The 26,316-nt window shown below is 48.6% G+C and overlaps 1 protein-coding gene across 1 annotated transcript in view; it reads left to right on the forward strand.

Moving 5' to 3' along the window:
- Nucleotides 1-26,316, forward strand: part of A2M (alpha-2-macroglobulin) — an 85,290-nt gene that overhangs the window by 12,246 nt on the left and 46,728 nt on the right. Inside the window, exons 5-13 of the mRNA XM_048503415.1 lie at nt 1,520-1,540; nt 7,146-7,314; nt 8,675-8,759; nt 12,021-12,150; nt 16,365-16,479; nt 17,404-17,513; nt 18,161-18,322; nt 20,409-20,630; nt 23,055-23,118. Coding sequence (XP_048359372.1) covers nt 1,520-1,540; nt 7,146-7,314; nt 8,675-8,759; nt 12,021-12,150; nt 16,365-16,479; nt 17,404-17,513; nt 18,161-18,322; nt 20,409-20,630; nt 23,055-23,118 — 1,078 coding nt within the window. The remainder of the gene's footprint in view (nt 1-1,519; nt 1,541-7,145; nt 7,315-8,674; nt 8,760-12,020; nt 12,151-16,364; nt 16,480-17,403; nt 17,514-18,160; nt 18,323-20,408; nt 20,631-23,054; nt 23,119-26,316) is intronic.

The following is a 26,316-nucleotide window of genomic DNA, read 5'->3' on the forward strand; positions in this document are numbered from 1 at the left end:
ATTTAGCATAAAGCTTACCTAGGACCAAAAGAAGACTAATTGGTCGATAGTTGGAAGGGCAAGAAAAAGCTCCCTTTTTATAAATGGGTACAATAATTGAATTACACCCCTCCGAAGGAATTACACCTGATTGATTAATCATTGCTTACTATGTTTTGAACTCTTTCGATGTTCTGGCTGGGATTTTAATGCTGGGTTTTTAATAGTTGGTTAATTTTTGACAATTATGATCTTTTCTGTTTCTTTGTAAGCTGCCGCAACGGGTTATAATGTCATAGACCCCTTCCGCACACGCAAAATAATGTGTTTTCAAACCACTTTCACAACTGTTTGCAAGTGGATTTTGCTATTCCACACAGCTTCAAGCAGTTTGAAAGTGCATTATTCTGCATGTGCGGAATGAGCCAAAGAGTTTTCCACCCAAAGTAGCCATTTGGCCTCAGGAACCAATCTCTCTGTAACCTGGGATGTTTGTGGTCTATAGAAAACCTAAATGAGTAGTCAAAGCCACGAAGTATCAGGTGTAGAATATATATTTTTATTTCCCAGCATTTCCCACCCACCCACTCCCCACCTCTGGAGGGGTACTTGTCAACGGGAAAAACTGTGCCATTGTCCCTTTCCCACATGGAAGTGGCTGTTATGCCACTGTGGGGGAAGGGTTTCAGCGGACCCCCCCCCAATGCCTTCAAGTATCTTCAGTTTATTGTTTGACTATGGTCGATTCCGCACTTGCGTTATCGGCCTAAGTTCGAGCTGCGTTCGACCTAAGTGCTCCGCACAACCACTGGAATCGATGTGGTTTTGTACCAGCTTTGCCCCGTGTAACGGTCAAATTTCCGACTCCAGCTGGGAACTACTACTTTTTCGAGGAACCACACTCGAACTCAGCTCGATTCCAGTAAAGTGCGGGATCTCTGGCGCCAGGAGTCCCCCATTCAGCCAATCACAGCTGAGTGTTTCGGGCATGCGTACAGCTGGAGAACCGCCACAGCGAAAATCGTGCCTATTTCTGACAAGAGGCGGGACCTATGCAAATCTCACCCTCATCTGGGTGGCGCTTTGTCGCGTCGCCTCTACGTAGTTCCTATGTAGGTTTTTTTTTAAAGGGGAAACGCAAGTTGCCTTTCCCGCTGTAGAACAGTGGTCAATCGAAACGGAGCGGCGAAGAGGCACAGGATGATCCCGCCCTCCGAGCTAGGATCAAGCTGGTTGCAGTGGGGAACAACAATGGCTTCGACCTACCGTATATACCGGCGTATAAGACGACTGGGTGTATAAGACGACCCCCCCACTTTTCCAGTTAAAATATAGAGTTTGGGATATACTCGCCATATAAGAGTACCCGGCGTATAAGACGACCCCACACTTTACAGATGATTTCCCAGGGTTCAAAAGTAGTCTTATACGCCAGTATATACAGTAAGTCAGTACCCTTCTCAGGGAACTGGGTCGAACCTATTTTACATGTGTGCGGAATCGCCCTATCTGATTTCTTTCTCTGTTTTTCTCTTCACAGTTTCCTTTGGTTTACATCCAGGTAAGTCAGTAAATTCCCTCACTGCTGACCAAGAAATAATAATAATTTCTGACCAAGAAATAATAATAATCGTTTAATTTTTGTTTAATATCACGGCTGCCAGTTCTTTAGCTGGTTGTTGGCCTTGCATTACAATTCAAGCCTTGCCCAGAGATCTGGAAAGTTGTAATGTTTCAGTGTAGTATTTCTGTGGATCCCAACAGGGCTGCCTTCTGAATCTGACAGATGTTGATTTTCTCAATTTGAAGACGTTTCAAGTGCTTTCAGAATGGTGCCCAGGGTGCTGATTGCCACTGGGATGATCACTTGGCTATGTATGTCCAAGGACCTCAGCGTGCGATGTGGCCCTTATTAACCTGTGCAACGACTGATGTGGTATAGGATTCTTTTGTATTTGTTTCACCATATTGTATAGGATGGTGGACACTCTTAGTCTGAATTCTTGGTTGAGACCTGTTTGGCTTGCGAGACTCTTCTGTTAGAATACACTACCCCCACATAGCTCTCAATGTCATCAAAGCACACGAAAGCTAGCGTGGTCATAGAAGCGTGCAAGAGCCAGAGTGGTGTAGCGGTTAAGAGCAGGTGGATTCTAATCTGGAGAACTGGGTTTGATTCCCCACTCCTCCACCTGAGTGGCAGAGGCTTATCTGGTGCACCAGATATGTTTCCGTACTCCTACATTCCTGCTGGGTGACCTTGTGTAACCTCAGCTTGTGGGTTCTGTGAGGCAGAACTTGGAATGAGTTTGCAACAACAAATTTTAAAACACAAAATGGTTTACTTTCTTAACATTTAACATCACACTTCAAGATCCTGTTCAGGTTGCATTTTCAAGTCCTTATATTTACAGTCTACTGATACTGCCAAGTCCAATTCTTCTTTGCAAGTGGGTTGGCTCCTGAAGACTCCAAGGGCTTGATGAACAGGATTCAACATGATGAAGGTTTCCAGGAGAACTCTCACCCATTACAACCACAAAAAGAAACCCTGAAACAATAAACTCCAACATTTACAACATAGCAAAAATAAACAACTACCTTCCCAGTAGTTCCCAACAATATTGCAGTTATCTTAACAAGGTGTTAAGGGCTTATACAACCAAGGTCCAAGTCTGGTAGCCTTGTCTCCTCCAACTACATGAGCTCTGCAGCCTTCTCCTGCTTTGGGTCTCCACCCCTTTCTGGGTCAACCCATTCTGAGCATGGGGGTTACTCTTGCCCAAGACTCAGCCCCATCTCACAAGGTGTCTCTTGTGGGGAGAAAAAGGAAAGGAGCTTGTAAGTCACCTCCAGTCTCTTTACAGGAGAGAAAGGTGGGATATAAATCCAAATTATTATTCTTCCTCATGGCAAGGGGGTGTCCATGAGGGGATATTTATTATTATTATTTCATTTTATTTAATATCAATTATTTAGCTGGTTGTTGGTCTTTCATCACAATTAGATCCTCACCCAGAGGTCTAGGACCTTTTAATATATCAGAGCTGCCTTCTGAATCTGACAGATGTTGATTTTGTCGATTTGAAGATGTTTCAAGTGCTGCCCTAGTGTTTTTGGAATGGCGCCCAGCGTGTCAATTACTACATCATTTACTTTTGTTTAATATCTCAGCTGCCAGTTCTTTAGCTGGTTGTTGCTGGCCTTTCGTTACAACTTGAGCCTCACCCAGAGGCCTAGGCTGCTGTAATTGTGCCCCTAGGCCAAGGAAATGTCATACCCTTGGCACAGAAATATGTTGGATTTGCCGTGATCTTTTCAATGCAGGCTGTTATGCAACAACAGAAAACTTAGTACAACTGTTGAGCATAACACCACAAGTTTCTGTTATCTAATGCTCGGAAGTTTATTAGAGATCCTTTGTGTTTTTTCCCCCCAGCTATTTACCTCATTAGTCAACTAATCCTTCAGACAGAGAGCGTCTCTGTTCTGCTGCAGTCTCCAAAACGTTTAAGTCCTTCCTTCAACAGCTTGCCAATGGTGAAGGCTCATATTTCTCACTTCTTTACCTTTCTGGGCAGGGCTGCGTAGCCATTAGAATTCTGCCTATGTAGAATCCCAAAACATTGTGTCCTTCAGAAATTGCTGAGTGGCATAACCCCCAGGCGTGCTGGAGTTTATCTGGTGACTTGCCAAAGGTAACTTGTAAAAATATTGACTAATCCATTGTGGTCAACATAATGCAAGGTTGATCGGCCAGCTTCAGTTCATCCTCATGACCAGTTCAAAGTTGAAGCCCAAAAAAACAGATATTCCTAAAACTTCCCATTGCTCCTTATGGGGGTCTCACCAGAGAAGAAGAAGAAGAAGAAGAAGAAGAAGAAGAAGAAGAAGAAGAAGAAGAAGAAGAAGAAGAAGAAGAAGAAGAAGAAGAAGAAGGAGGAGGAGGAGGAGGAGGAGGAGGAGGAGGAGGAGGAGGAGGAGGAGGAGTCAATTTTCATAGCTTGTTTTTCTCTTTTGAGAAAAACCATTTGAGGAGACTCAAAGCTGTTTGCGATCATCTTCCCTTCCCCTCCCAAAAACAGATACTAGATTATTAGATACCTTGACAGAATTTTCAGTGAGGTATAAGAACATAAGAACATAAGAACATAAGAAATAGCCTGCTGGATCAGACCGGAGTCCATCTAGTCCAGCATTCTGCAACTCGCAATGGCCCACCAGGTGCCTTTGGGAGCTCACATGCAGAATGTGAAAGCAATGGCCTTCTGCGGCTGTTGCTCCTGAGCACCTGGTCTGCTAAGGCATTTGCAATCTGAGATCAAGGAGGATCAAGATTGGTAGCCATAGATTGACTTCTCCTCCATAAATCTGTCCAAGCCCTTTTTAAAGCTATCCAGGTGAGTGGCCATCACCACCTCCTGTGGCAGCATATTCCAAACACCAATCACACGTTGCGTGAAGAAGTGTTTCCTTTTATTAGTCCTAATTTCCCCCCCAGCATTTTCAATGAATGCCCCCTGGTTCTAGTATTGTGAGAAAGAGAGAAAAATTTCTCTCTGTCAACATTTTCTACCCCATGCATAATTTTATAGACTTCAATCATATCCCCCTCAGACGTCTCCTCTCCAAACTAAAGAGTCCCAAACGCTGCAGCCTCTCCTCATAAGGAAGGTGCTCCAGTCCCTCAATCATCCTCGTTGCCCTTCTCTGCACTTTTTCTATCTCTTCGATATCCTTTTTGAGATGTGGCGACCAGAACTGGACACAGTACTCCAAGTGCGGTCGCACCACTGCTTTATATAAGGGCATGACAATCCTTGCAGTTTTATTATCAACTCCTTTCCTAATTATCCCCAGCATAGAGTTTGCCTTTTTCACAGCTGCCCTGCATTGAGTTGACATTCCCATGGAACTATCAACTAAGACGCCCAAATCCCTTTCCTGGTCTGTGACTGATAGCACTGACCCCTGTAGCGTGTATGTGAAGTTTGGATTTTTTGCCCCTATGTGCATCACTTTACATTTTGCTACATTGAACTGCATTTGCCATTTCTTAGCCCACTCACCTAATTTATCAAGGTCCGCTTGGAGCTCTTCGCAATCCTTTGTTGTTCTCACCACCCTACATAATTTGGTATCATCTGCAAACTTGGCCACCACACTACCCACTCCTACTTCCAGGTCATTTATGAATAAGTTAAAGAGCACTGGTCCCAATACGGATCCCTGGGGGACACCACTCCCTACATCTCTCCATTGTGAGAACTTCCCATTTATACCCACCCTTTGTTTCCTGTTCCTCAACCAGTTTTTAATCCATAGGAGGACTTCCCCTCTTATTCCTTCATTGCTGAGTTTTCTCAACAGTCTCTGGTGAGGAACTTTGTCAAAAGCCTTTTGGAAATCCAAGTAGACAATGTCCACTGGTTCCCCCTTATCCACATGTCTGTTTACACCCTCAAAGAACTCTAGTAAGTTTGTAAGACAGGACTTGCCTCTACAAAAGCCATGCTGACTCTTCCTCAGCAGGTCTTGCTTTTCTACATGTTTTATAATTTTATCTTTAATGATAGATTCTACTAATTTACCAGGAACAGATGTCAAACTGACAGGCCTGTAATTTCCTGGGTCCCCCCTAGACCCTTTCTTAAAGATTGGTGTGACATTGGCCATCTTCCAGTCTTCAGGGATGGAGGCAGATTTCAGGGATAAGTTGCATATTATCTTTGAAGCGGTGGAGACTCAATATGAGAACCATCAAGTATGCATTCATATTGAGTCTCCACGGCTTCAAAGATAGCTCACAAAAAAAATGTAAAATGAAAAGTTGTCATAATCGGCAGGCAAAACACTCAGAAAATGGCAGGCAGCACGGCGAATCAACATGAAATGGCAGAAAATGGTGGACAAAAGAACTGGTTTCCCCTGAAAAGCTTTATTTTTCCATGTTATGCAGACCAAAATAGCCAAAACAGTTCTTTTTAAAACATTTCCCAAATGTCCTGAAAGTGGCTTACAAATCCCTTCCTTTCCTCTCTCCACAACAGACGTTTTGTGAGGCAGGTGGGCCTGAGACAGTTCACAGAGAACTATGACTAGCCCAAGGTCACCCAGCAGGCTTCATGTAGAGGAGTGAAGAAATAGGCATGGATCACAAGATTAGGGGAATCAAACCTGGTTCTCCAGATTAGAATCTACCATTCATGTGGATGAGAGGGGAATCAAACCTGGTTTTCCAGATTAGAATCTGCTGCTCTTAACCACTGCACCACACAGGATTCACATCTTTGGTGCTGAGACCGTCCTTGAGTGGAGTCTGTCAGCGGCAGATAGGTCATTCAGAGCAAATAGGCTGTTGATGCCATCCGCTGGAGAGAAAAAAAGGGGCAGAGAAGGAAAACATTAACTGGAGCACCTTCCCTATGAGGAGAGGCTGCAGCGTTTGGGGCTCTTTAGTTTGGAGAGGAGACGTCTGAGGGGGGATAGGATTGAAGTTATGAAATTATGCATGGGGTTGAAAATGTTGACAGAGAGAAATTTTTCTCTCTTTCTCACCATACTAGAACCAGGGGGCATACATTGAAAATGCTGGGGGGAAGAATTAGGACCAATAAAAGGAAACACTTCTTCACGCAACGGGTGATTGGTGTTTGGAATATGCTGCCACAGGAGGTGGTGATGGCCACTCACCTGGATAGCTTTAAAAGGGGCTTGGACAGATTTATGGAGGAGAAGTCGATCTATGGCTACCAATCTTGATCCTCCTTGATCTGAGATTGCAAATGCCTTAGCAGACCAGGTGCTTGGGAGCAACAGCCACAGAAGGCCATTGCTTTCACATCCTGCACGTGAGCCCCAATGGCACCTGGTGGGCCACTGCGAGTAGCAGAGGGCTGGACTAGATGGACTCTGGTCTGATCCAGCTGGCTTGTTCTTATGTTCTTATGTTCTTATGTAGATGTGAAGGACCCAGGAGGTCATTAAGGAGAGGTTGTTCTTTTCCTCTTGTTGGCTAATGAACTTATTAAAATCATTTTGAACTGAGGAGTAGCTTTGAGTGGAGCTGGGCTTTGTGGAGAGTAGAGTATTGGCCCACAGTGGCGTTTGAACCAGCAACTGTCTTCTGTTCTTGATGATAAAGTGGATCTTGCTGTCCATTTCAGGACCCCAATAGGAATCGTTTGATCCAGTGGCGTGATGTGCAGCTTCACCACGGCCTCGCCCGGCTCTCCTTCCCTCTCGCTTCTGAACCTCCCTTAGGCGACTACACGGTGATAGCAACGCGAACTTCTGGAGGAGATGTACAGCGTCAATTCAGTGTAAATGAATATGGTAGGATATGTTCCTCTTGGCTATAGTTGCCAGCCCCCAGGATTTGAGGATCAATGATTTAATTTCTCAATGATTTGACTCTCAATGGCGGTTTCCGCACGGGCTGAAAGCAGCGGCCATTCGCACAGCAGACCATTCGCACAGGCGCCGCTGCCAAATCGATGCAGTGGCGCTCTGTTCCTGCCAAAATGGTGTTTTCAAAACTCGCTCGGGGAGCGAGTTTTTCTGCAAACGATGGCTTTCATCCTCAGAGCGACAGCAGAGCGACGACTGCCAGCAGAAAGTAACGAGGCGTTTGGGGCCGGGGAGGGGAATACGCGGCTGTGCGGAGCTTGCTCCAACAGTTGCGCATCCCATGGGGCCGTTTGTGCGAACGGACCCAGAGCCTGCATCGGCATGATTAATGCCAATGCAGGCTCTCTCCCTTGGCTGTGCAGAAACAGCCAATGATTTAATCTCATTGCCCCTATGAGAACAAAGGAGTCATCATGTCTTACAGACGTTTTGGAGACAACAGTGTGGATATCCTGTCATTTGTGCTGCAGTGCTGGATTTACCTATCGACTTGGTAGGCCGAAGCCTAAGTCCTCAAAATCTAGGGAGCCTCTGGCCAAGGCATGTAATATTTGTGACACTGCCTTTCTTACAAGTTTATGCATTTTTTCAATCACTATGGTACTTAAGAATAACATCTTATGTCCTTTAGAGGAGGAATTGTGAATTGCAGGATTCTAAATACCTGTCATCATTCTCGGTTTCATTCAGTTTTGTTTAAAACCCTCTTCCATCTTCCTCCGGTCATGAGGGTGGGGAATTGGGAGGGCCTCTCTATCAGCAGAGTTTAAAGCGGAGTTTAAAGATGAGAAGTTTTAGTAGTCTTCTTGCACTCACTGCAACCTTCTACCACACTTGGAAAAGAATACTCTCCATGCAAGATGTTCTTTCCATAGGAAGGTTTTACTTTAGCAGTTGCAAGGTTACACAAGTCTATTCTATACAAGACTATAAGACTATACAGAACTCTTCAGCAAGAACAAAGTTCAACACACACAGAACTCAACTCAGACTCTGTCTCAATCTCAGCATATACAAAGCATACATCCAACTGGATTCTTTTCCCTGCCCAGGCAATAGCCTCTCATTGGTCTAGAATCACAGTTGAATTCACCAATCATGTTAAAGGTTAATCTTTGCTACTTTTTGCCCCTATACTGACTGTCTCTGTCCTCTGGGTTTTGCAAACTTCTGCTAACTTAGAAGATGACCTTTTTGTGAACTTTTCTCTCTTTTTTATATATCATGACACTCTCTTCATCTAAATTCGACACTGTTGCGCTGTCATTTCTTCCCTTTTTTCTAGTGCTGCCCAAATTTGAGGTCTCAGTGAAAGTTCCCAAGATCATGAGTGTTATGGAGGAGGAACTCAAAGTGACAGTCTGTGGAAGGTAAGTGAAATTGGGCTGAGTTCCTCCTCAATCTCCAGGCCAGGGCCGCCTGAAGCCTGTTTCATTTGGAGGCTACCAACCTCCAGGAATTATAACCGATCTCCAGATACCGCAGCTCTGTTCCCATGGAGGGTGGAGCCTATGGCACTGTACCCAGCTGGGGTTCCTCCCCTGCCTAAAACCTACCCTCCCCAGTCTGCACTCACATATCTCCAGGAATTTCCCAGTTGAGATATGGCAACCTTATACATCAATAACAGTTGCCCAAGGACTTGCTGTAATGAAAGGAGAAGGCAGATTGCCCACTGGAGCTGGCGGGACCTGTCTCCCAAAAGGCTATCAGCATTTGCCTCTCTGTCATGCCAAATTTCAGCAGTAGGATTGCCACTAAAGGGCAGGACTCATTTCTGATCTCAGAGTGGAAGATTAGATGTCTGTTGACCTCAGAGCAGAAGTGTATGGGGGGAAAATGGCGCCTGGAGACAAGCCTTCTCTGGGCACACCCATATACACACCCCACACCTGGGGGCAGGGCTCTGGGGCAGGACCCACCCCCGAGCCCCATCTCCCCGCAGCCTGGCTTCTGCCCTCCCCAGAGCCTAGGGAGAGCAGAAGCCACTGTCAGCCTCCAAAGCATGTCTCCGGCGGCTGGCAGTAGCTTCTGCTCTCCACAGGCTCTGGGGAGGGCAGAAGCTGGGCTGAGGGAAGCAGGGGGTGGGGCTCTGAGATGGGGGTGGGGCCATGGGTGGGGCCGAGGCAGCCTGAAGACGACAAGGCAGCAGGACTTCCTGCTGCCTTGTCATCTTCACACCGAAGGCACCTGTTCACTTGGGTGGCTGATTATGCACCCTCCACATGACCAAATTAGTTGCACCCAGGGACAGGGGTTACTCCTTGTCCTTGGGCAGATATGCCACTGCCTCAGAGAGCCGGTGTGATGTAGTGGTTAAGAGCAGGTGCGCTCTAATCTGGATTAGATTCCCCGCTCTGCCACTTAAGCTGTTTGCCACCCAAGGGTGGGACTGGCACTGCTCAGAGTTCCTAACCAAAATAACGACACAACACTCTTGTCTGTGGGTTAAAATGTTGGCCACGGCCAAACTGTTTTATTGACAAAGGATGAAAAGAAGCGTGAGGCGCAGCACGGGATCGGATCTGAACACTGGGCAGCCCGAGTGCTGTCCCCCAGTGAGAACTTCCTCCAACCCGCCTGTTGGAGGAAACCGTTCGCCTTGCGCAGCAACTGTGGAACCCAGCTGGGCAAAGGGCCACTTTCTGGGGATCTGTTATGCGCAGCCCAGCAATAGTGGGCGCCCAGCCCCTGTCTGAAGATCCATTTTACTGCTAAGGGGCGCAAGCTTCAGTAGCCCCCTTTTGGGCGTCCTGACCCACAGCTTGCTCCACCCCAAACCCCTTAAGGAGGTTCCGCCAAAGAGGGTTAGCTCCGCAGCTCCCCTCGCCATCATATCAGTCCCCATGCGCAACCGCAGGCTTGGCTATGACAGCATACACATGCATTAACATTGTCCATAGGGGAGAGGTGGGTGGGAAACTCGGTGCCACTCAGCTTCAGGAAAGGGGCCAGAGCTGGGTCAAAGCCTCATATAGGTTCCTGGCCGCCCCACCTGCTGACGCCCATAGTGGGTATGGCCACTGCCTACCTTCCGCCTTTCTAAGGAAAGGCATGGCAGGGCCAGAGGTGGGATCCAGCAGGTTCTCACAGGTTCCTGAGAGTAGGTTACTAATTATTTGTGTGGGCCGAGAGGGGGTTACTAATTGGTGATTTTGCCACGTGATTTTTGCCTTAATTACGCCCCTCCTCTCAGCAGTAGCGCATAGAACTTGAAGTAGTCTAGCAGGAGGTGCACCGGTGTGCGTGGCAGTCTGCACCTGCGTGCATTCATTTTCCGCCCAAGGACCGGTGCAGTGGCTGTGTCCTTGCCACAGCCCCACCCAGGAATGCCCAGCCATGCCCCCGTCATGCCCCACCCAGCCCCATTGGCGCTACGCCACAGTTTGAATCCCACCCCCATGGGAACCTGTTACTAAAATTTTTGGATCCCACCACTGGGCCTTTTTGCAGTGCCCATCCCGGGCAGCAATGGCGGGCCCCGCTGATTCCGAGCTGCTCTTTATCTGGTGAACAATACAGGAAAACTCAGGTGCAATGTAACAAACCAAGCAATGAGAGTACATATCATACCTGCTGCCACATCAATTTAATATGTGCTAAAGTGCAACCTTCATATAACATAAACCATAAACCAGTTCATCAAACAAGTGTACCAAAATATATACAAGAGATTGAACAGCAACAAAGACAATACAGTACAAAATGTAAATCCAACTACAATATCTCTGAATAAGACATCCGTCACTCAGCAGGCAAACTGTCCCATTAACAGTCTAACACAGTGATTCCCAAAGTGGGCGCCACTGCCCCCTGGTGGGTGCTGCAGCGATCCAGGGGGGCGGTGATGGCCACAGGTAGAAACATTAATTCATATATCTTTCTGTTTAATTGCTATTAAAATTTTAAAAAATTAATTTCCAGGGGGCGTTAAGTAATATTTTTCTGGAAAGGGGGCGGTAGGCCAAATAAGTTTGGGAACTACTGGCAAATCTCCACTCCGTGGGAGGTATTGGTGTGATGGGCATAATGAATCTGATATACGAGCTCATCTGATATACTATATCTGATATACTAGCACTTCAGCACATATTAAATTTGGGTGGCAGCAGGTGTGCAACGCGTTCTCTTATTGCTTGGCTTATCTGGTGAACCAGATTAGCTTGTGCCCTCCAACAAATGCCAGTTGGGTGACCTTGGGCTAGTCACAGTTCTTCGGAGCGCTCTCAGCCCCACCCAACTCACAGGGTGTTTGTTGTGAGGGGGGAAGGGAAAGGAGATTGTAAGCTCCTTTGAGTCTCCTATTGGAGAGAAAGGGGGGGATATAAATCCAAACTCTTCATCTTCTTCAACAGTGTTCTTTTCCCACTGACCTTGGACCAGAGGTGTAGCAATGGAGAAAAGCGCCCGGTGCATTAGTGCATCCTCTGCCCTGTCCTGCCCCCGAATGCCCCTGCCACGCCCCAGAACGTCCCCACCATGCCCTCACCACGCCCCCACAGAGGCGCGCGCCTGGTGCATTGCGCGCAAACCCTCCTATCCCCTTGGACCTACGCCTCTGCCTTGGACCTCATTGTGGACTGGATCTGTATTCCCTTGTTATCACAGCTATGCACTTTGTCTTGCAACAGGTACACCTATGGGAAGGCAGTCCCTGGGACTGTGAAAGTTCAGGTCTGCAGGCATTTCATGGATGGCGGATCCCAGTGTCCTAGAAACAGGCACCTGGTAAATGGTGTATGTGAAGAATTCAGTGGTGAGGTAAGTTTCAAGACTAAGCAGCAGTATTTTGTCCTGTGGAAAGAAAAATGGCCACTTTCTGGGTCTGTAACGGCCAGCCCTCCAATTCCTATTGTGTCTTCATGCCTCACTGGTTTAGCATGGGGCTTTGCATGTCAATTCATTTTTGATCAAAAGAGAAACTCAAAAACAGGCCTTTCCCCTTCCCTTCCCTCCCCTTCCCCCGAGGGTAAGTGGACCATGATCAGATGACAGCCCCCTTGAGCAGCAGTGGCGTAGTGGTTAAGAGCAGGTGCTATCTAATCTGGAGGAACCAGGTTTGATTCCCCGCTCTGCCACCTGAGCTGTGGAGGCTTATCTGGGGAATTCAGATTAGCCTGTGCTCTCCAACACACGCCAGCTGGGTGACCTTGGGCTAGTCACAGTTCCTCGCAGCTCTCTCAGCCCCACCTACCTCACAGGGTATTTGTTGTGAGGGGGAAAGGGAAAGGAGTTTGTAAGCCCCTTTGGGTCTCCTTACAGGAAAGAAGGGGGGGGGGATATAAATCCAACTCTTCTTCTTCTTCCCCTTTCTCTCCCTTTTTGCAATATTTTAGAATTTCACCTGCAGAGTGGTATAAACACAACTCAAAGCACTCTGCAATAAGGCTAGGATGTGTACAGTGCATCTAGTTTATAAAGTATCATATTATATATTCTTGTAACAAATCCTGTACCAAAACTTCACCAAAACGATTCCTCTCCAAGAATGCATACAATGATAATACTTACTGGAGCCTCGTGACAGACGCATATTCAACCTGTGCTCCATCAGCTGCACGGGCTCCAGATGCAATATCACAGTGATATTGAACCTTTTTTAAGACCGAGTGCCCAAATTGCAACCCAAACCCCAGTTATTTATCGCAAAGTGCCAACCCGGCAATTTAACCTGAATGCTGAGGTTTTAGTTTAGAAAAAAACGGTTGGCTCCCTCTTCCTCCATCCCACTCGCTCGAGCAGGGGTCAGCCTGCTCTAGTCTCCAGCAAGTCCCGCGCGCACCGCTCTGTGCCACTCTAGCACCTCTGCCTCCTCTGCACATATACCCCCTCGGGCAGAAGCCACTCGGAGCACAGGCACCAGGCCTGCCAGCAGTGTCCTCCCTGCTCACCACGATGCGCACATGTCGTGCTCAGTGGCCCAGGCCAGCCTAGGTATGTGTGTGTGTGTGGGGGGGGGGTGATTTTCCGGCCCCCACATGACGAACTCTGTGTGTGTGTGCCCACACAGAGGGCTCCGAGTGCCACAGGTTCGCCATCACGGCAATATCAGGTCAAGTTCAAGGCCTTAGTACTAGAATACAAAGCCTTAAACAGTCTGGGGCCAATGTTCTTATTATCAGCGTTAATATTCTCAGCGTTAATATCCCACCCCTCCCTTTTCGAGCTCAAGGCAACGTACAATATTAAAACCATTAAAAACATGAAAACATGAAACATCTCATTGATGTCTCTCCTGAAGGATGTTCCATTCATCAAGCAAAAACTTGTGGTCTCTGGTCCAAGGGAAGTCTGGCTTGGCCCAATCAGGGCATTTTTGTCCCTGGCCCGGCCCTGATAGAACACTCTGGTCAATTCCGCACTTGGGTTATCGACCTAAGTTCGAGCTGCGTTGGACCTAAGTGCTCCGCACAACCACTGGGATCGACGTGGTTTTGTACCAGCTTCGCCCTGTGTAATGGTCCAATTTCCGACTCCAGTTGGGAACTACTACTTTTTCATGGAACCACGCTCGAACTCAGCTCGATTCCAGTAAAGTGCGGAATCTCTGGTGCCAGGAGTCCCCCATTCAGCCAATCACAGCTGAGTGTTTCAGGCATGTGTACAGCCGGCCAATCAAAAAACGCCACCTTCGTCCCTCCATTCCTGTGGCAGTTTTTTTTATACTGTGTGTGGGGATAGACGGAACGTGGCCATAGAACAGTACCCAATCGGAGGGGAGCGGCAAAGAGGCACAGGATGATTCCGCCCTCCGAGCTGGGATCAAGCTGGTTGCGGTGGGGAACCACAATGGCTTCGACCTAGGTCAGTACCCTTCTCAGGGAACTGGGTCGAACCTATTTTACTCGTGTGCGGAATTGCCTTCTGTCCAATGAGACCAGGGCTCTGCAGTATCTGATGAAATTCCTCAGGGCCTGTAAGACAGGACTACTTCACCGGGCATATGACTGAAGCCGCTCTGGCTACCATCTCTGACCTCTCCCTCCTTTTTCTGAATTTTTACAGCTAATTTTAGTGGAATTTTGGACATTTTAGAACCAACAGCAAATCTGTAGATAAAACAGACATACCCCCCGAAGATGTCTGCATCCACAGAAACAGAAACAGCCACATAACAAAAGCAACACTTTCGCAGCCTGCGTTATCAGTTCATTTCAAAAAAATATCGGCAGCGAGAGTTCACACTTCAAAAACTTGTTATAAGAATATAGTATCTTTTATTCAACAGGTGCACAGAGTGTTTTGGGTTGTGTTTATGTGTTTTATACTCTGTGACTTTCATTTGTGGGTTGTGATTCATGCTCAAAGATGGGTAGTAGCTTCCTATTGTCTTGCTAGAGCACCCCCTTGTGGTGTATAACATCCAAAGTGAACAGGGAGGTGGATTTCAGAATCTAATGTGGATCAAATGTCCTTCCTGTTGGCATCGCAAATCCCACAGATGCCCTATGGTTGCCAATTTTCAGGCTCCTAGCTTTATTTTCTGATGAGTTATGCATGCCATAGAAGAACAGACCAATGGAGAAACACCGTCCTCAGCATTCCGGTGGGGTTTCCGGTGGGGGAAGACGCTCCGCAAGCGGCGGAGAGTTGGAGTTTGCCGTTCTCCTCCTTTTTGGGGCTCGAAACTAGGAGCTTCTAAACTGGAGGGCTTCTAAACTCAAGTAAAAAAGGCAAGGCTCATCTGTGGGTCGGGTTGTGACGAGACGGCAGGCGCGCTTGGGAGAGACGGCGGCCTTCTCCATTTTTCCAAAACTTGGGAGGGCGCAGCGCTCCACAGAGCCGTGAGTCATAGTAGCCGGGAGTTTCAAACTGAGGAGCGGCAAGCGAGTCCCGGTTTCATCGGAGGTTCCCTCAAGCCTCGGCAATGTCTCAAACCCCCCCCCCCCTCCATAACGTCTTAACGTCTCAACTCTTCAACTCAAGCCTTTAGGTTTTTAGCTTCCCGGTCCCCAGGAAGGGATGGCTGCGCGGGAAACTGCTGCGGCTGGTTGCTTTCCCTCGATGTAGTGTGGATGTTTTGTGTTTTGTGTTTTTGTGCTCTTATTAAAAAAAAAAAAAGTGTAGGGATGGGTGGAGGATGATGATGTATGAGTCTGAAATTGTGTGCATCGAGGAATGCTGCTGTAAATTTCGTTGTGCGTGCACAATGACAATAAAAATGCTTATGCTTATGCTTACCTGTATTGTTTTAGATTGTTTTAGATGTGGCAAGATATGGGCAGTGAATGCGTAACTTCTTTCTGTGGGTTCTGTGGGGCAGTACTTGGAAGGAGTTGCAAAGAACTCCCAAAGGCACCTGGTGGGGTGAGCTCCCAAAGGCACCTGGTGGGCCACTGCGAGTAGCAGAGAGCTGGACTAGATGGACTTTGGTCTGATCCAGCTGGCTTGTTCTTATGTTCTTATGTTCTTAACTAAGTTTAAACAAAACAGTTTACTTCTCTTAACAAATAACACTTTTAAAACATTTAACATTTACACTTTACAGTCCTGTTAAGTTTGCATTTTCGAGTCCTTATATTTACAGTCTACTGATATTGCCAAGTCCAATTCTTCTTTGCTGGTGGTTTGTTTTGAACACTTCAGAGGCTTGGTGAACAGGCTTCAACATGATGAAGGTTTCCAGGAGAACTCTCACCCATTACAACCACAAAAAGAAGCCCTGAAACAATAAACTCCAACATTTACAACATAGCAAAAATAAACAACTACCTTCCCAGTAGTCCCTAATAATATTGCAGTTACCTTAACAGGGTGTTAAGGGCTTATACAACCAAGGTCTGAGTCTGGTAGCCTTGTCTCCTCCAACTACATGAGGTCTGCTGCAGCCTCTTGCTGCTTTGAGTTTCCACCCCTTTCTAGGTCAACCCATTCTGAGCATGGGGGTTACAAATGCATTACTAGGACTTTGGTGATGGGCGGGAAACAAATGTACAGTAAATAAACAACCTGATGCCATTTGGGTTCTTGTGCAGGCAGATGCACACGGGTGCCTCTCTCGGGTAGTGCAAACAGCTATATTTCAGATGATGAGGAAAGGATATCATATGAACATCCAGGTGACAGCAAACATCACAGAAGAAGGCACAGGTATGAACCAGCATGGATAGAGCCCTCCGCTCTATGGAGGAGCGCCTACTGGAAATCCCTGGCCCCAAAAAGATCCGGCTGGCCTCAACAAGAGCCAGGGCTTTTACGGCCCTGGCCCCGACCTGATGGAACAGGCTCCCTAAGGAGACCAGTGCCCTGCGGGACCTTCAAAGTTTCCACAGGGCCTGTAAAACGGACCTGTTCCACCAGACTTTTGGCCAGCTGGGGTGACCCTCAGACCCTCATACCACCTAGGTCTCCCGTGGGCAGGAATGGGGTTGGGAGAAGTTGCCATCTGTGAATTTAAACTGTTATTTAAATTCTGTGAATTTAAAATTGTATTAGGTTGTTTTATTGTTATTGTTTATATTTGATATTGATGTACACTGCCCTGAACCCTTCGGGGGAAGGCGGTCTAAAAACGGAAATGGATGGATGGATGGATGGATGGATGGATGGATGGATGGATGGATGGATGGATGGATGGATGGATGGATGGATGGATGGATGGATGGATGGATGGATGGATGGATGGATGGATGGATGGATGGATGGATGGATGGATGGATGGATGGATGGATGGATGGATGGATGGATGGATGGATGGATGGATGGATGGATGGATGGATGGATGGATGGATGGATGGATGGATGGATGGATGGATGGATGGATGGATGGATGGATGGATGGATGGATGGATGGATGGATGGATGGATGGATGGATGGATGGATGGATGGATAGATAGATAGATAGATAGATAGATAGATAGATAGATAGATAGATAGATAGATAGATAGATAGATAAGCACAATTAGTTGCTAAGAAGGCCAGACCTCATAGGTAAGAGTGGAATCCAAGACTTTCCGGTTACCCACTGTTAGTTTCACCTGTGTGTTCTATTTGGTTTGTCTGTCTTTGGCAGGAGTGGAATTAACAGGCACAGGTTCTACGGAGCTCACCACCGTCCTCAGCAAACTTACCCTTGAGAACAGGGAGGGTGATTACAAGCAAGGGGTTCCCTATATGGGGAAGGTAAGGCGCTACAGCAGTGTCGCCAGGATGCTGTTGGTCAAAACCTGAGGTTCTCTGTCCAAGCTTGGGGAACTGGCTATGGCTCAGTGGTAGAGCATCACCGTAGCATGCAGATGGTGCCAACAACCGCCAACGAAAGGGTCAGGTGACGTGAAAGACCTTCTCCTGAGATCCTGCCAGTCAGAGAAGGCAACGAGCAGTGGCGCAGCGACCGCTGGGGTCATGTGTGGAGAAGAAATTGCCCCCACATCCCTCCCCCTTCCCCTCTCATCCCGCCCCACCAGCCAGGCTCCGTGGCTGGAGCAGGCTGTTTTTTCAGCTGGCTGCAAGAGCAGCTGGTTGAACTAAATTAAGTGGGTGGGGGAGTGGGACTCTGTGGGGGGCTCTGTGGGGGGCAGGCCATGGGGGCAGGGCCCACAGGGGAATGGGGCCCAGGCACCCTTTTGCCCCCTACACTCCTGGCAATGAGTGACCTTGAGAGACCAAGGTCCTGGCTCAATACCAGGCAGCTTCATGTGGCCCAAAAACCCACTGCAGCCCTCTGGGGAACCAGTCTTGGCCACCACTCACCTGTCCCCACAATTGCCCCGTAAGCCCCATCAAATAAGAGCCACCACAACACCATTCATATGGCTTTGCACCTTCAGATGAAGCTAGAAGACGGGACCCATATGCCGATCGCCAATGCAACAATCCAGCTTCAGTACGGTGCAGCTGCCTACAAAGTCAACTACACCACGGATGACCAGGGGATAGCCCTCTTTTCCATAAACACGGACAACTTGACAGATCAAAATCTGAACATACATGTGAGTATTCCTGGGATGTCACTATTTTTTAAAAAATATCCTCATAGCACGCTGTTAGTAATATTTTCTGCCAATGGCAAAAGGGGTTTGATTTTTCTTAGCTTGGAGTTTCTTTTTCTGGCTTTCCTCTCTTCTTTTCCCCTTTTCCCCGTTGCAGTTTCTCCATTTGTCTTTTTGCTGTTAGTCACTTTTATGTGTGCTCTGTTCTGTTCGTCAGTCGAAAGTTTTCCAAATAGGCAGGCTATTTTAACGGAGTGGAGAAACTATAAGCACTTCCTGCTCCCCAAGCCCCACCCCCGGCCTCAGTGCTTATCAAAGCAGGTCTCTGAGGCTGGGATGGCAGTCTCTTCTGGCCTGCCTGGAGGGGAAGTCAGAAGAGACTGCAGGCTGGTGGCTGGGAGTCCATCTGGCAGGGGAGGGAGGGAGGGGGGAGTCCATGGCGACATGGGTGGGGTTGAGGGTGCTTGGAGGCAGCAGGAAGTCCTGCTACCTCATCGTTTTTGCACGCCTCGGCACCGTCCAGTGTGTCACTGACATGGGTGGGGTCAGGGGTTCTTGGGAGACAATGAGGCAGCAGGACTTCCTGCTGTCTTGTGGTCTTCAAGCGCCCTGACCCCGCCCATGTCAATGACACATTGGACAGGGTCGAGGTGCACAAAAATGTTGAGGCAGCAGGACTTCCTGGTCACATGAGGGGGCTGATTTCGTGCCCCCCACGTGACCAGAAGAGTGGCACCCGGGGACAAGGGGTACACCTTGTCCCTAGGTCAGTGATGGTGAACCTATGGCACGGGTGCCAGAGGTGGCACTCGGAGCCCTCTCTGTGGGCACACACACACACAGAGTTCGTCATCTGCGGGAAGAATATCACTCCCCCCCACACACACACACACATCTAGGCTGGCCTGGGCCACTGAGCATGACGTGCACGCACATCAGTGAGCAGGGAGGACTCAGCTGGCGGGCCTGGTGTCTGTGCATCGGGTGGCTGCTGCCCAAGGGGGTGTGTGTGCAGAGGAGGCAGAGATGCTAGAGAGGCACAGAGCGGTGTGTGTGGGACTTGCTGGAGGCTTCAGCTGGCTGGCCCCTGCTCGAGCGGGTGGGGCAGAGGAAGAGGGAGCCAACCGGTTTTTTCTAAACTGAAACCTCAGCATTCAGGTTAAATTGCCAGGTTGGCACTTTGCGATAAATAAGTGGAGTTTGGGTTGCAATTTGGGCACTTGGTCTCAAAAAGGTTTACCATCACTGCCCTAGGTAGATATGCCACTGCTGGCATAACTAGGGGACATGGGAGGCTGGAGCTCCAAACACCACATGGAGGTTTGGGGCAGGGTGAGCCCCTCTCCCTGGTGTTAAGCTGAACTCCTCTCTAATAGGAAGGAGGAGGTGCATGTTTGGGGATCATGGCACCCAGGATAAGCCCCAGCACCATTTGAACAGGATGCACCCCTGAGTCCCACCCTCCAATGCATCCATTTTTTCCAGAGGAACTAACCTCTGGAGTCTGAAAATAAGCTGAATTTCCAAAGGATCTCCAGGTACCACCTGTAGCCTGACGTCCCTGCTAGAAAAGTGTGTGTTTCCTTCCTGAGTGCAGCATGCAGAGCTCTGTGCCTTCTGTTTGTTGTCCAGCTAACTCTCATCTACAACACGTCACAGTTGTTGCTTTGCTACTGTTCATGGTGCTGCTACTTTGTAAGCGCTGCAGTGAGCATTATGTGGTTTTTACCTGAGGTTTGGATGCATTTTAAGCTACTTTGAAAGTCCTTATTGGTCGATTCCCCGCTTCAAAAGAGAAAGTAGAGGGAACCCCTGCTTTGTGTTCGGCATGCGGTTTTTAAAAGGTGTACTTCCAACCAGGATCCGAAATGACGTGCACTGAGGGGTGGGAGGAGCCGGTGGCAGCATCGGGGTGACTGCGTTGTCGCTGCTGGTGTAGTGGGGAGTGCTGCAGGATTCCGGGGTATTTGCCGTGAGGAGCACGCATCTAACAGTGGGTGGGGAATCGACCATTGAGGCAGAAAGACAGCACATAACTGTAAAAACAAAATAACATGTCCTAATCTCTGGGCCCTTTTTACATTAGGCAGTGTATAAAGAGCCAGAGTTCTGTTACAGCAGCAGCTGGGTCAACCCCTCTCATCAAAAGGCCTTTCTTGCATTACCTCGTGTCTACTCACCCAATGGTAACTACCTGCATATTCAGCCTGTTTATCCGACCTTACGCTGCGAGAGTACTCAGACATTCCAAATACATTACATCTTGAACCCAGACAACGTACCAGAGAAGATCCACCTTCATTATTTGGTGAGTCTGAGTGGCCTGAACTTCCAAAACTGGGGAGTAACTTCTGGAAATGGTCCGTAGCTCAGTGGCAGGGAGGGTCCCAGGCTCTATGAACCGTTCATTTTGAAGAACCGACAGGGTTGAAGGAGAGCTCTGAGGGTCGCCCTGAAGAGCTGCTTCCAGTAGGTGAAGAAGAGATACAGACCTCTGGATCAGTGCTCTGTAGGGTTGGTAGGCCATCAGTGGGTAGGGCCTGCCCCTCATTTCCTGCTGCTGATTGGAATGGTGATGGGAGAAAAAAAACTCTGGTTGTTGACTTCTGGGGAAAATTGGGAAGTGATGCCAGTCCTCTCTAGGAATGACCAGAAACTCTATTGTTTTACAATAAAGGTTTCTGTGGATTCTTAGGCCATTTCCCCACCGAGAAATTAAATCCAGATACAACCAGGTTTCAAAAAAAACGGCACTTTTTCATCAAGGTTTCACCCTCCCCACTGCAACGGGTGTGTGATGACATTGATGTCTATCACGGTTTCAAACAGTGTAGCACTCCCCATGATCGCGCGATCAAACGCGCGACCTGCTTTCTTCTGATTGGCTGTTGCGCTGTGTTGGGGAGGGAATTTAAAAAAAACTTTGGGGGGGCGCAGCTACGTCCCACGCGCGTGCGTAGATAGGATGGTAGCTGTTTTCCGCACTAAGCTACATTTATACGCAGCTTCGGTACTCTTTACCCACGTAGCTCTGCTGTCACAAAAGTCTAATTTTAGTTTACAGTTGGTACAGAAATCACATTTCACACAGCCACGCTTCAATGTAGCCTCCGCTAGCGTGAAACAAAAAAAAAGGGTTGCGCACGCTTCGTGCACAGCCCGCCACGCTCTGATTGGCTGGAAGGCTCTGCGTCACTCCCTACGGCAGGAAAAACAAATCTAGATTCAAACCCTGATCCTCCTCGCCGATCTGGATTCAACATGTGTTTTTTTTAAAGCTGCGCTTTCATGCGGGTTCTTTAAAAACATGCGATAAGGGGGAGAGGGAGCGCCAGAACCGGGATGAATCCGTGTTCGGCGATCAGGCAGTGGGGAGTTCTTCCTGAAGTCTTGATATTTCGCATGAGTATCCCGCAATTAACTGACCATGGGTTAGAACCGATCTGGGAGATTTACTACCTCTAGAATTTATGTTTTTCTCAGACAAACTAAAAATGTCTAAGCTATTGAACAGCCCTAGTGTAGAAATTTCTGAAACAGTTGCCACATTTGTAATCCGTGTTCTACATGATGTGTAACAATGACCCTGTTATTGTACTTCTGGTTTTATACCTAATAAATCGACCTTAGAGAGGGTAGGTTGATGTTTGCCAGGAAGTGGTATCGTGCCATTGCTGACATCTTTGACAGCAGGAGCAGCAGTGGCATAGGAGGTTAAGAGCTCGTGTGTCTAATCTGGAGGAACCGGGTTTGATTCCCAGCTCTGCCACCTGAGCTGTGGAGGCTTATCTGGGGAATTCAGATTAGCCTGTGCACTCTAACACACGCCAGCTGGGTGACCTTGGGCTAGTCACAGCTTCTCGGAGCTCTCTCAGCCCCACCTCCCTCACAGGGTGTTTGTTGTGAGGGGGGAAGGGCAAGGAGATTGTAAGCCCCTTTGAGTCTCCTGCAGGAGAGAAAGGGGGGATATAAATCCAAACTCTTCTTCTTCATCATCTGCCCTGCCACATCCTCCCCTCTAGTCTTCCCCTGCTGTGCCTGGTAACTCTAATGATTAGAGTCAGGGGCGAGGTTAACTGTGAAGGCAGCAGGCAACTTTTCTTGCCGAACCCTGCAATTGGGTTGTTCCTGTGTAAAGCAGAATGATTGGGCAGGTGTCTGGTTTTAACGTCAAAACTGAAGGAAGCAGAGCTGGCTACCTTTGGGAGAAAGGTGGACGAAAAGTAGAATAAACAAGTCAATAAATTCCCCTCCCTTATCGATGCAACCTTTGACCTCTTTATCTTCCCAGCCTGCTAGGCCATGGGCAGTTGGCGGAGGAATGGAAGGGGATGGAACAGAGCCCCCTGGATTTTGGGTGGAGGCTATTGCAGTGACGATTTATGTTCATCAGATCCCAGTTTTGCAACTTGATTTTTCTAATCTGGAATTTCTCTGGTCTTCAAATCCAGAATAGGAATCATGAATTTCAGTTTATTGTGTAGGATCTGGAACCCTTTGGCGCCTGAAGGGTAGTACTCTCTAGCTCATGAATGTCAAACTCGCGGCCCTCCAGATGTTATGGACTACAGTTCCCATCATCCCCTGCCAGCATGATGCTGGCAGGGGATGATGGGAAGTGTAGTCCATAACATCTGGAGAGCCGCGAATTTGACACCTGTGCTCTAGCATATTGGTTGGTAGGAGCAGAAATTACCATTTCCATTGCCTGCATTTCTATCCTTCGTTGCAGATGGTATCTAAGTGGACCATTGTGAACTCTGGGATTCACACGGAACCTCTGGAACATGGACAAGGTAAATGCTTCCTGTGCTCTTTGTGTCTTTGCCTTCATGTCAAGGTGCTTGGAACTGGGTGGGACTTGACCATGTGCCATTAGGACCCTCTTCATTCAGCATTCTCAGCTAGCAGTTCCCTATCTGGAACAGGAGAAAATCCTCTTGGAGCATGGGATATCTTGCTCTATCCCCATATGTGAATTCCTCCCATATGGATAAAGAAAAGGAAACAAGGGGAAGCCAGGTACAGTTGCCATCCTCCGGGTGGGGGCTGGAGATCTTCTGAGATTACAACTAGTGGTGTAGCACCCCACAGGATGGGGGGCATAATGCCCCAGGCGGAGCTGCAGCAGAGTCGTGACCAGGCCATGGAGGGGGCGTGGCAGGCGCATTCCAGGGCAGGACGGGGACAGGCATTGTCACAGCAGGGGTGCAGGGCGTGTGCATGCCCCGGGCGCAGTTTCCTCTTGCTCCACCTCTGAATTGAACTCTAGGCAACTGAGATTAGTTGACTGGGAGAAAATGAATACTTAGCAGTGGCGAAGCAGCAAGGGGATGGGGAGTGCGTTGTGCACTGGGCGCACGCCTGGGGCATGGAAAATCACCCCCAGCCCCTCCCCCTTTTCCTTGCGCACCCCCCCCCTGCTGCCCCCCCTGCCCCCTTCCCACACTTACTTTAGTTCCTTTCTTTTTCTAGTACTTTTTCAGGCTGAAAAAAAGCGGCCTATTTACAGTTCAGGCTCAAAAACAGCCTGAGGAACTACAGTTCCCAGGAGACCTTGGGGCTCACAAGGTTTCCTGGGAAGTATAGTTCCTCAGGCAGTTTTTAGCCTGAACTGTGAAGAGGTTGGTTTTTTTTTCAGCCTGAAAAAGTACTAGAAAAAGAAAAGGAACAGAGGTAAGTGTGGGAAGGGGAGCGGGGGAAGTGTGCTGCGGGCGGCGCCGCAGGGGGGCGCGCGGGGGGCAGAAAAACACACTGCGTACCGAGCAAAGTTTGGCCCAGCTACGCCTCTGATACTTAGGAAGGTAGACTCAGTGGCATGATTCCCCACTGGTCCCTCCCCGTCCCCTTCAGGCTCCACACCCAAAATCTCCAGGTATTTCCTAACTCAGAAGTTGCACCCCTAAAACCAGGAGATTCCCTGTTTCGAGGGACAATAAATTTTAACTCCCAGTTCCTACACCAGAGTCCTCTTCATACATACATATACATAAAACCTTTATTAGGCATAATACCAATATAACAACCAGCATTATCCAGGCAAATGTTCCATACATAAAACCATCACAGGTATTATTCCAAAGTTCCTAAAAGGAACCTAGCTACAGAATTTAAAATCACAGAAGAAGAGTTGTTTAGTAGGAATTATTTATTATTATTATTATTATTTATTAAGCTTTTATACCGCCCCATCCCCAAAGGGCTCTGGGCGGTGTACAGTATATAAAATAAACAGTATAAAACAGTTAAACAGTTAAAAGCAGCGGTAAGAACTAAAAATTAATGTACACAATAAGTCTCCGTTGATGAAAGCATAGTTGGCGTCTAGTAATCCAAATTAAATCCCCCCCCCCCCGAGAAAGGAAGGCATGGTGAGTCTCATTAGATGGTGAGTGGCCAGATGACAGGCCACAAAGGAGGGGGCACCATCAGCGGCTGGTGCCTCCAAAGGCCCGGCAGAACAGCTCTGTCTTACAGGCCCTGCGGAACTCACCAAGGTCCCGCAGGGCCCGGACAGCTGGAGGAAGAGCGTTCCACCAGGCCGGGGCCAGGGCTGTAAAGGCCCTGGCCCGTGTGGAGGCCAACCGTATCGCTGAAGGGCCAGGGACCACCAATAAGTTGGCCTCCGCCGATCGGAGAGGCCGTGCAGGGACATATGGGGTGATGCGGTCTCGAAGGAATGCAACCTTCCCAGCAACAGAATATTCCTTAAACTTAGCACAGGGGTAGGGAACCTGCGGCTCTCCAGATGTTCAGGAACTACAATTCCCATCAGCCCCTACCAGCATGGCCAATTGGCCTTGCTGGCAGGGGCTGATGGGAATTGTAGTTCCTGAACATCTGGAGAGCCGCAGGTTCCCTACCCCTGACTTAGCAGGAAGAAGAGTCAAAAAGAGTCTTCATCGTCAGTGCAGATTGCCTTTACAGCTGAAGGTCAGCCAAACAGGACTTGTTGCAGGTTTTAGGGGGCCCTCACTCTGCCACTTCAACCACCAGGCCTCCATCAATTGCACCTCCCTTTCCATCCCCCCACCAATGTGTCACCCACCAGCCCACGTCTCCTTGCACTGCGAGCAGTCCTCCCCGCCATCCTCACTGCCCAACCTTCCTGCATGCATATAACTTAGGCCAGAGGTCTGCAACCTGCGGCTCTCCAGATGTTCATGGACTACAAATTGGCCATGCTGGCAGGGGCTGATGGGAGTTGTAATCCATGCACATCTGGAGAGCCGCAGGTTGCAGACCCCTGACGTAGAGAAGAAGAAGAGTTTGGATTCATATCCCTCCTTTCTCTCCTGTAAGGAGACGCAAAGGGGCTGACAATCTCCTTGCCCTTCCCCCCTCACAACAAACACCCTGTGAGGTGGGTGGGGCTGAGAGAGCTCCGTAGAGCTGTGACTAGCCCAAGGTCACCCAGCTGGCGTGTGTGGGAGTATACGGGCTAATCTGAATTCCTCAGATAAGCCTCCACAACTCAAGCGGCAGAGCGGGGAATCAAACCCGGTTCCTCCAGATCAGAGTGCACCTGCTCTTAGCCACTATGCCACTGCTGCTCAGGTTGTCTGCTCAGGGGTCTGCTCAGGTTACAGACCCCTGACGTAGGCCCTTCCCTATGTGTTTGGAGGCGCTGCCACCATGTCTACCAGGAATACTGCTGCCATGCGCCTCCTGCTGGCTCTTCCCCAGCAGGGCTGAGCAGTATGTTTACCTGGGAGCAAAGTAGTGAGGTACGCGTGGGCTCATAGGGGAGGGCAGGCAGTAGGCAAGGCATGAGGGAATGGTGGGTTGGTGGCAGTGGGCCCGCTAAAAGCCCTGGGCCTTGACAGCTACCCACCTCAGGCATGCTGATGCTGGCCCTGCAGCCAAAAGGTACTTCATTGGAAGCTGTGTTCTTTAACACCTTTGTCAAGTGAGATCCAATCCCTGCAGGACATATTACAATTCTACAGGCCCTGTAAGATGCAGTAGTTCTGCCAGGTTGGAGACAGTAATCA

Source organism: Sphaerodactylus townsendi, linkage group LG07 (assembly GCF_021028975.2).
Source record: "Sphaerodactylus townsendi isolate TG3544 linkage group LG07, MPM_Stown_v2.3, whole genome shotgun sequence".
NCBI lineage: Eukaryota > Metazoa > Chordata > Lepidosauria > Squamata > Sphaerodactylidae > Sphaerodactylus > Sphaerodactylus townsendi.